Source organism: Gossypium arboreum, chromosome 5 (assembly GCF_025698485.1).
Source record: "Gossypium arboreum isolate Shixiya-1 chromosome 5, ASM2569848v2, whole genome shotgun sequence".
Taxonomy (NCBI): Eukaryota; Viridiplantae; Streptophyta; class Magnoliopsida; order Malvales; family Malvaceae; genus Gossypium; species Gossypium arboreum.
The window spans coordinates 85,073,387-85,085,095 of NC_069074.1; the positions used below are offsets into that span (position 1 = coordinate 85,073,387).

The 11,709-nt window shown below is 30.8% G+C and overlaps 1 protein-coding gene across 1 annotated transcript; it reads right to left on the reverse strand.

Moving 5' to 3' along the window:
- Nucleotides 1–8,419: 8,419 nt before the first annotated feature.
- LOC108452922 (pentatricopeptide repeat-containing protein At1g63330-like) lies at nt 8,420–10,536 on the reverse strand. The gene has a single exon (XM_017750722.2). The coding sequence runs from the start codon at nt 10,409–10,411 to the stop codon at nt 8,534–8,536; it is 1,878 nt and encodes a 625-aa protein (XP_017606211.1). The 5' UTR covers nt 10,412–10,536; the 3' UTR covers nt 8,420–8,533.
- Between the last annotated feature and the right edge of the window lie 1,173 nt (nt 10,537–11,709).

An 11,709-nucleotide genomic window follows, 5' to 3' on the forward strand; every position in this document is an offset into this window, starting at 1 on the left:
TCAAACAGTGAAATATGGGAAACTTTAAGAAAAATCTGGTATTGATTGGCCATACCAAAAATTCTGAAAATTTTATGGATAGAAGATATATGAGTCTATTTTCAGGGAAAATTAACGGAACTTGATTTGGAGTTTCGTAGCTCCAGTTATAAATAATTTAGTGACTGTTGCTCAGGAAGACAGCTTGTAGTGAAATTATGATTATGTGGTAACCATTGACAAAAATTTGTTAATGAGTTGCTTATTGATTTCTTATAAGCTTACTATGATCTGTAGGTGTGGTTGGCCGAATATTGTAAGGGGTTAATACGTAGTTTGTATTTGAATAGTTAGATTAACGTGTTAGTAATCCAATTGTAGGCAGTTCGTGTGTGGATCTCGTCAGCATATCGTCGCAAATAGGTGTGTAACTAACACCCTCTTTCTTAGTCTAGATCGGCAAAAGTCGAAAAGCCAAAATGCCCAAAACCGGTATTTTGTAGATTTGCGAGTGTGCGAATGCTCGTGAGGTAAATCGATTAATGTTTTTGGTAAGCTGCAATGTTTGGACTGCAAAGTGCATGATTTACGTGCCCTCGATATTTTGGGCTTAATAGGCCAAAATTGGAATGATGGGCCAATCAGCCCAATTCGGTAAGAACCCTCGGTACGTGATTCTGTTAGTACGTGAAAAGTAGGAATATGCATGAAAAACCCTAAAAGCAGCTAAATTACTATAATACCCCTATGTATGGAAAATTACTGTTATACCCCTAGGTGCAAAATTACCAAATACCCCTAGGGTTAAATTGACCTAAATGCATGTTTGATTTGTTGTTATTTATCGCATGCCATGTTGTTATTATCGATGCATGGGATTGGGATATTGACGGAGGAAGTACTGAAAGTGGCTTGTCCACGTCTTGGAGGCTTTGCCTCAATTTATTGATAATCGAGCGAAAGGTCGCAAATCTGTGGAGTGTTAAATGGGTGGGTTGAGCTATTCCCCACATGGAGTGTATGGCTGGTACGGTGGAGTGTAGTGGTTGGTGGGTTGAGTAGTCTCCCAAATGGGCTTGCATATGTTTACTGATGTTGCATGTATTTTGAAATGGGCCTATGGGCCATCTTGTTATCTGAATAAGGGCTAAGGCCCGGTTTATTATAATCTGAAAAGGGCTCGCCCAATACCACTGTTACCCAAATGGGCTTGCATATGTTTACTTGATGTTGCATGTATTTTGAAATGGGCCTATGGGCCATCTTTATTATCTGAATAAGGGCTAAGGCCCGGTTTATTGTAATCTGAAAAGGCTCGGCCAAGACCACTTATTACTGAATGGGCTTAGGCCCAATGGGCTTGAGTGACTTGGACTTTGAATGGGTTTTCCTTACACACTGAGTTTCCCCAAACTCACCCTTTTATTTTCATCCACGCAGAAATCCCCAACCATAGTGGGCTTGGAGTTGTGAGGGAATTGAGTGGCCACATTCTCGAAAGTTTGATTTTCTTCCGTGAACTGGACATCCTTTTATTTACGTTTGAAGTTTTGGGTTTTAAATGTAATAAGGCCGCTTATTTATTTTTGATGGTTTTTTTTAATATGTATTACTAAGATAGGTAATACTTATTTTAACTGTGAAATTAGATAGCTTTAGGGCGTTTTCAAAAACAACAGCTTGATTTCAAAATAACACGACAACAAGCAAAGCTTAGTAATGAAAGTATTTTCCAAAATTAATCACTTTTCCTAAAATGACTTAATCGAATCGGTTTCCTAGAAATATCCATGACGTTAAGGTGTGGCAATGGCGATATGCATGTCTAGGATTGGATCCGAAGGAGCTTGGTACTTAGCAATCAATGGACTCACCACCTCTTTTCCGCTTTCCTACCGGTGCATGACTTCCATTCACTTTAACCCTTAATGGATTAATCTTTTGAACATCAAGTACGATTTTCTGGACTTAGAATGGAAATTTTTTTTTAACGTTTTTAATGTGGCATGCCGGATCCGGCCATAACTTCTGGGCTGGGTTTGGGGTGCTACAATAATATTTCATGATAATAAGTATCATATCATATAAATAACATTAATTCACTTAAAATAAAAAATTATGTTACCTTATTTACACATGAACTTACATCGATACAAAATATTAGCAAACGAGCCTATTCCTCGTAAACTTTGTTTTTCCCTCGATCACGACTTGAATCTTGTTTCTCTTGATCTATAATACCAAATTAATTTATTTAATACATACATTCATCAAAACAGCCCCTAGTACGAACTTAGAAAAAATTATCATTTTGCCCCTAAACTTTTACATATTTATACTTTTGCCCCAAGGCTCGTAAATTAAACTTCATCCTATTTTCTTATGCTTTATGACATGCTGATCATTTTTCCCTTCTATAGAAACATCAAGTTCACACTCTAACATGTACTTAAGAATATTAGGTATTTTTACCGATTAAGCCCTTTTACTCATTTTCACTTAAAACCGAGTAGCACAAGTTGTCTAACATAATTTAAAACCTCATACACCAAAATACACAAATTTCACATATGGGTATTTTTCCAAATATGAACCCTAGGTTAAATTATTGCTAGCGTAAGCTAAATCGAGCTACCGGGATTCCAAAAACATAAAAATCATTAAAAACGAGGCTTAAATCACTTACTATGAAGCTTGGAAGTTGAAGAAACCCTAGCTATGGAGAGAGGTAAGGTTCGGCCAAGTCTTGAAGAAGATGAACACATTTTGGCCTTAATTTCCCTTTTAATTAATTTTAATTACCAAATGACCAAAATACCCTTAATACATTTCTTTGAAAATTTTCATGTACAAGCCCATTTTTGTCCAAAATTTTAGAAATTGGTCAAATTGCTATTTAAGACCTCCTAATTAATATTCCAAAGCAATTTCATACTAAAAGCTTGTAGAATGCAAGTTTTGCAAATTATTCGATTTAGTCCCTAATTTCAACTTAAGCACTTTATGCATAGAATTTCGTCACGAAATTTTCACACAATCATGCAATCATGTCATAAACCTCAAAATAATTATAAAATAATTATTTCTATCTCAGATTTGTGGCACGAAACCACTATTCCAATTAGGCCTTAATTCGGGATATTACAGTTTGGGCTTAATTATGAAAATTAAGCTTGTTTTAGTTTTAGGGACTAAATTGAATAAAATAAAAATTTCTAGGGAAATATAAAAGGTCATTTGCATCAAATTAGATGTGGTTATGTAATTGAAGTTGATATTTGGAATAAAATTACTGTATAGATCAGGAACCGGTAGATAATTGTGGAAAAGAGAAAGTTTCTAATTAACTTCTGATATTGCCATCTTTGTTGTTTAGCCCTAGTAAGTCCATCTGGGACTCGGTTTATTAATTGAAGATATATATATTTTATATTGTTTTGTTTTATAGTCGAATTGTTATTGTATATTGTTTTGACATCAAAAGGATTAAATCGAGAAATATGAAGTATCTATATGTAAATTAGATATTGACCAGGTGGCAATAGATTAATGGTATGAAATAAATATTGTGAAATTCAGGGGAAATTAGTGTAATGTTGGTTGCTGCGATGAAGGACTAAATTGTTTATAATGGGACAATAATGTATTTTGATGCAACTAAGGAAAAGACAAAGTCAACGAGAAATTGTTGGAGGTTATGATTTGTAGTTTATAATCTGAACTACTTTGTAAATTATTGTATATTGACTTGTTGTGTATGGTAAGAAACATAAGGTGAGACCCTTTGTGATAATGAGATGTTTTGGAAATGATTTCAATTTATTGATGTTCATGAAGACTAAATTGAATCATATGAAAAATGTTTATGTTTATATAAGGATGAAATTGAATATATATATATATATATATTTAGATGGCCGATGCTGCCATGTGTTTGATAAATGAAATCATGATAAAAATTGATGAGATTTGAGGTGCGATGATTGTTATTGATATACCAAATGGATGCTCAATGAAAGAAAAATGTGAAATAGAATGACTATTGTGAAATGAGTTGAACGATAATAAATATGTTCAATGAATACATGAAATTGGAGATTAAAATACCAAACAATATGTGAACTGGTTTGCTATGTATTATATAGTAAGATGTGTTAATGCACATATATTATGTTTCAATGATCGATTTATAGAAATACCACTAAGTTATACTCAAATACGGTTTTGTTTTCCGTGCGCAAGCTAAGTATTTTTGAGTCAATCATCTACTTCAGCATTCAGCGACAATCCCAGACTCAAGAATGAGTGATTTTCTTTTTTATGATAGTACAGTTATGATTAATGATGACAATTCTGATATTAAAATTACTATTTGCTAGTAGATGTGGATAGACATCCTTGGACATCTATTATCCAAGCCCGCATTATTGTAATTGTAGAGATTTCTATTAATATTCGATCTGAATCTATTGGTGACAAAAATGCTTTCAGTAAGATTTGAACTCAATATAATTTTTTTGACATAAAAATAATTATATTGATAGGTATTAAATTTTTAAAGTTCTACAAAATAATTAAGTTCTAAGTTTGATTGAAAATGAATACTTTATTTTACAACAGTTTTTGTGATAAAAAATGAAAACATTAAAATAATTTTCGGAAAATAAGTTCAGAAAAAATTATCAAATAATGTAAAATGTTTAACCTAAAATCATTAGAACAAAAGAATATATTATATTTTTCAAAAATCATATTATTTTCGGAAAATGTGTTGTCAATTAATCAAATAGACCCTAAATTTGATTGAATTCTATACTTTTAAGAAGTTAAAAGTTCTAAGCAGTTAGAAACTGATGCTACTGTCATTGCAACAGATATTGGTTTTCCCCTAATTTTTCAACATTATCACCAACAAGATTCTCACTTACTACACAACTCAAAACAAAATCAACAAATTTGAAAATAGACACTAAACCTCATTCAAGTTTCCAGAATCTTTTATCACTATACAATGGTGATAAACTGTTTCACATTGCAAGTGATGATCTTTACACAATTTATGAAACATTTCAGAGCATGATTGATTTATTAGAGTGTACAATGAGATCCATAAATAAGGTGGCAGTGAATAACTCTTTGATTCCTGTCAATTTTAAAATGAGTAAATTTGTCTCTTTTCTAACAAAAATTACAAATAAAATTCAAAATAATTTTAAAATTCAAAATTTATATTTTTGAAAAATTATAAAATTTCAAAAAAATTCTAAAGAATATATAAAGAAAGATTAAAATTTTAAAATTTTCTAAAATAAAAAATTAATGATTCAAGTTTACCATATTAACTATTATTTTCTTATTTTGCTTTGAAAAACTTTTCAAAATATATATTATTTCAATTTATGTGCTCTAACATGAAGTTAATTTGTAATAAGATTTTCATTTGACATGTTAACTTGAACAATTTCACTCAATTCGACTCAACTTGAATTTTATTTCACTCGACTCGATTCGGAAAAAAAATCAAATTGAATTAGGATGATAAAATATGTTTGTGTATGCAGTTTTAATTCTTAAATTTTATTTAAATAATATTTATTGATTGTTAAAAAGTCGATGTGGACAACTATTGAAAGGAAACATTGACTTTAGTAGACTGGTTACATATATTGAATAAATTTAATTTAAATTAAATAATTTTAATAGAAATTGAGTTTTACAAAAAGATTATGCTTCGACTCTTGTAAAGAATGGACTAACAAGGATAGCTACCCAATTAATCCTCATCCTTACATACTATTACTGTATAAGATAAATCTTATTGTGAAATATCTATTACTAGAAAATTTACGATAGAGCCAAAGAGTGTGAACTGTATAAGTTACCAATTAAATGAATGAATGAACCCTGTTTGTCCGTTCTTTAAAAGAGTCGAAGCATAATCTTTTTGCTTTTTAAATAGGATTTTTCTCACTTAATGAATAAGCATTTGCTACCAATGGAGAATTTTTTTCCCGGTTCAAATAGGAGAAGTACGTCATGCTAATGCGCCTTGGATGATCCACATCTCAGGGTTAGGCGCTGATGATCAAATTAAACTATCCATCTTTTAATTCTAATTTTTTTATTTTGATGAATATTAATAATTTATTTTATTTTATTAAATTTTCATGTTTTTAATTTGTATTATGAATAATTCTTAAAATCGAATTCAATAATATCAAACATAATTCACATATTTGGTAATTTAGGAAATTTTGAATAAAATATATTTTTATAAACTATGATACTAACTATATATATTTATATATAAACATTAAAAATCACATAACAAACTTTAATACAAAAACATCATTAAAATAATATAAAAATATTGCTAATTGGTTAATATTTGAAATAAAATTGTAAAAATTAAATATTTATACTATTTTTTTTACATTTCAGATAAAAATGTTTTGAATTGTTATCAATTTTATAACAAAGTTTTAACTGGGATAAAAAATTAGTTAAAATTTATAAGTATGAATGGCAATAACATGCGAAGGTGGGAGCAATCACAATTATTTTAAAATGGACTAATATTAGTTGATTAAGTTTTAACTCGATTAATATAGGCATTGTTTACTTATTCTACTAGCAGAACTTCACCTAAGTATCGATACAACTTCCCATAGTTGTATAAAATGAGTTTAAAACACTTAAAGTATTTTGGATTACTCAAAACATTTACATAAATTAAAACACATTTAAAACATATTTTTGAGTAATTTTACAAGTCATTGGAATACTTTGAAAATGTTTAACAAAATTTCCAATAATTATTTTTACCAAATCACAAATTTATCTGGAAATATGCCTATAGTCTAAAATCAAAAGTTGTAAAATTTTCTTCTTATCTTTGTTTATTGTTAAGAAAACAACCTTTGATATCTCTATGAATCTTTCCTTCATTATGCAGCAAATCCCATGAAATACATGCAATTGACATTCCATCTATGGAGGGCCTGACTAGAAACAGGGAAGTTGTTACAGGGAAATATTTTATGTTCTCCACAGTTGAAAATGTAGAGCATGATGCCAGTGTAGATATCTAGAGCCTTGGCGTGTTGTGCTATGAGTTTCTTTATGGAGTCCTGCCTTTTGAGGCCAAATAACATTCGGACACTTAGAGAAGGTAAACCCGAGCTGCGGACACTAGAGAACATGATTAAAACTCCGAAACAAAGAGAACATGATTGAAACTTAAGTTTCCTTTTCATAGCTTTTCCACTAGGGTACCTCTTTTGAGTACCTCTCACAACTTGTTCACTCTTTTCCCCATTCATAGGATTTTGCAAGTGGATTTGGAGTTCTCTCCAAAACCAATAGTTCCATATTCAGCCAAGTACCTCATTAGTCAGGTATCTTTAGTTGCTTTTGTTACTTGCAATTATATAAATATAACGACAATGCTCCATCGTTGGCATATACTACATAAACTTCTTGACCATCCATGGATTGTTCAGAATGCTGATCCATCTGGCATATATAAAGCATAAGATACAATTGTTCCTCTATATTCTTTTCTCGATGAATATGGTAATGCAAAGAATGTCCTGTTACTTAAACCCCATGAATCCCTTACTTTGCTTTTGTCTCCAAGCTTTGTAGGAATAACATATATTTGTATCAGTGGCCTGCCTTACAGTACAAAGGAACGGCCAAAGTTATCTGTATTTAGGTATCTTTTTTTATTTTATTTTTCCTTTTACAAATATTTACTCGTAAAGGAAATTTAATATATATACATAATAGCAAAGTTATGATTAATGATGACAATTTTGATATTTAAATTTCTATTTGCTAGTAGATGTGGATAGACATCATTGGACATCTATTATCCAAATCTGCATTATTGCAATTGTAGAGATATCCATTAATATTTGATCTGAATCTGTTGGTTACAAAAATGCTTTCAATAAGATTTGAACTCAAGATATATATATATTTTTTACTCATAAAAATAATTATATTGATAGGTATTAAATTTAAAGTTCTACAAAATAATTAAGTTATAAGTTTGATTGAAAATGAATACTTTATTTTACAACATTTTTGTGATAAAATAATGAAAACATTAAAATAGTTTTCGGAAAATAAGTTCAGAAAAAATTATCAAATAATGTAAAATGTTTTACCTAAAATCATTAGAACAAAATAATATATTACATTTTTCAAAAAATCATATTATTTTCCAAAAATCAATTATCGGAAAATGTGTTTTCAATTAATTAAATAGACCCTAAATTTGATTGAATTCTACACTTTTAAGAAGTTAAAAGTTCTGAGCAGTTAGAAACCGATGCTACTGTCATTGCAACAGATATTGGTTTTCCCCTAATTTCTCAACATTATCACCAACAAGATTCTCACTAACTACACAAGTCAAAACAAAATCAACAGATTTGAAAATAGACACTAAACCTCATTCAAGTTTCCAGAATCTTTTATCTCTGTACAATGGTGACAAACTGTTTCACATTGCAGGTGATGATCTTTACACAATTTATGAAATATTTCAGAGCAAGTTTGATTTATTAGAGTGTACAATTAGATTCCTAAATAAGGTGGCAGTGAATCTATCTGCAGAAAAGCCCATACCAACCATTTCGGTAAGAAGTTGCGTTGCTTTTGAGGTATAACTATTGCGAAGGAACCCCCGAATCATTACATTATAACAAAAGCTATTAGGCAAACAGTCATTATCTCCCATGCTCCTAAACAACCTGTATGCTTCATTTGGCAATCCCTCTTTACACAGTCCATTAGTCATTACACAATATGTGTAAACATTTGGTTTCAAACCACTGTCTGAGAATTGATGAAATAATTCCTTTGCAGCTTCAATATGCTGAGCTTTGCACAACCCATCAATTAGGATAGTATATGGGACAATATCAAGTCCCAACCCACTGTTTTGCATCGCTTGAAAAAGTTCCAATGCCTCTTCGATATGACCTGTTTTACATAAACCATCTAGCAAAATGGTACAGGTCACTATATCTGGAACTTGTCCAGAAGCAAGCATCTTTCTAAAAAGTTCATGAGCAGTTGAAACTTTCCCTAACTGAAACATACTTTGCACAAGAGTGTTGTATGTGACAGTATTCAGGATTGGTCCCTTTTGAGATATTTCATGAAAGAGTTCCATTGCTTCGTCTAACCTCTTCGCTTTGCAATATCCATTGATCATGGTGTTGTAAGTAACCATATCAGGTGCACAACCCTTCTCAATCATCAACTGCAAAACTCTTCTAGCTTTATCCATTTCGTTCTGCAAGCAATGACCATTAACTAATGCAGTATAAGTAAATACATCAAGCTCAATGCCTCGTTTTCTCATTGTGTAAAGGATATCCTCAGCTTCAGAGACCATCCCTTCCTTGCAATGTGCATCAACCAATGTAGTATACGTGACAACATTAGGCTCAATGCCTTGCTTGCTCATCATGTCAACGGTCTCTACAACTTTAGAAATCATTCCTTCCTTGCAAAGAGCATCAATCAATAAATTATATATGACAATATCAAGTGAAATATTGTTATCCACCATTTCATTCAAAAGCCTTGTTGCCTCCTCCAGTTGGCCCAAATTACACATACCATGAATTAAGCAACTGTAAGTAATTATACCTGGTCTAATGCCTTTAACCTTCACTTCGGAGAAGAGATCGAAAGCCTCCTTCAACAACCCGTTCTTACAAAGACAGTCAAGGATGGTATTATATGCTACAATATTAGGTTCAAAACCTCTGCTTTCCATCAGCCTTAGAAACCTAACAGCTCTATCAGTATTGCCGGTCTTACACAACCCCTTAAGCATTGTACTGTAAAAAATCAAATCAGGTTGATACCCTCTTTCAGTCATTTCATCGAACACACAAACGGCCTCAGAAATCTTACTTTGATTACAGAGCCCATTTATCAAAGTTGAAAAAGTTACAGCACTAGGTTCAACACCTAACTTCAGCATTTTCCCCAAAACAGAAAACCCAAAATCAATTCGACCTAATTGACAAAAGCAATTAATCAAGATGTTCAAAGAATAAATATCGTGGGAAACTCCCAATAATTCGATCCGTTTATACGTAGAAACAACAATGGCATAATGTTTCATTCTAACAATGGGTCCTAATAATTTAGTGAATTCCACAATTGAAGGCTTTGGGTACTTTTCAATCATTTTATTCAACAAAATCAAAGCATGGTCAACATTATCGAAGCGGTGGTCTCTTTTCCCCTTTCCTCTAACAGGCATGGACATGGGTTTCTTACTTAGGCCTTCAATGTGAGAAGCAATGGTGTTAGAAGAAGAAGAAAAAGAGTGGAAATTAGAAAGATGACTTCCACCGTTAACAACCGAACGAAGAATGAAAGAAGAAGGAAGCTTAACCATATCTTGAAAGTAAGCAAAATGAAAGCAGAAATGGCAGCGGCAGTAGCAGAAGAAGTGTAAATTTTGGGTTGCGAAGTGGTGTTTAGGGAAAGATTGGGAGCGTAATTTGGGTTAATTCCCAATTGGCCATCAAGTTTTTTTATTTCTTTAATGTGAAAAATATTTAATTAAAAAATTAAACTTTATTTTTAAATGCAATATTCAATTATTATTATTATTATTATTATTATTATTATTATTATTATTAATCTTCCTTTTAAATTTAATAAAATTACTATTTACTTTTAAACGGAATTTGCAATCATCTTAACTTTAAAAAAAATTGAAGTAACTTTAATAAAATTAAACCTTGTCATAAATATACTAAGACTACAATATAATTAACATTTAAATCTATAAAATACTCTATTTTTATAAATTATAGGGTAATTTATAAAATAGTCACTTTGTTTGCCTAAAGTTACATTTTAGTCACTTATGTTTAAATGTTACCTTTTAGTCACTTATGTTATTATTTTGTTACGCAATGATCACTCTACCGAGTTCCGTTATCTCTCTAATGGTAATCTTACGTGGCAGTCTAACTAGATTTTAAGTGCCAACTTGAATTTCCAAATGAGATGAAAATAGATGTAGAGTCTTTAAGTACCAAGCAGATAAAACTAATAGTATAGAAATATAATTTAAAGAAAACAAAAGCTACTAACAAATTAGCTCTGAACCAAAATTTACCCAAGACCAGCAAAAAGAAAAAAAAAAGATAGCAAGGTAATTCAGCACAAAATCAGCAGTACGAAAGAAGAATCTAGAATACCCACAAAGAGATTGTGAACATGCAAGTTGATTCAGATAAAAAAAAACTTTGATTGAGAAATCAATTATTCAAGAACTGTGAAAGAACTAGAATATATAGTGATTAGGAACAAGAACAGTGAAAGTAACACCTTTTCTGAAAATTTACAATTAGCTTGAATGAAACAGGTTCATGAAAACATGTTTCTAGTTACATTTTATGGGATGTCTACTGACGCAAAATAAAATACATGTTCACAAATAATTTCAAAAAGTCGAATATAATATCAAGAATTTTAATTTAGGGTTCTCATTAAACAATAAAAAAATCCAATACTTTGTTTTTCCGTATTGAATAAAAGAGATAGAAGAATGCAAAAAAAAACATACTTGGACCCTCCATTGAATCCATCTTTATGAAGCAGTCAATTTGATTTTATATATTTTGATCTTGATAATAGTTTTTCCAATAAAATGAAAAAAAAAACAAAGAGACGGAAGTAAAA

Bases quoted from the DNA above. Each gene is read 5' to 3' on its own strand.
- LOC108452922 (XM_017750722.2), bottom strand. From the start codon at position 10,411: ATGGTTAAGCTTCCTTCTTCTTTCATTCTTCGTTCGGTTGTTAACGGT.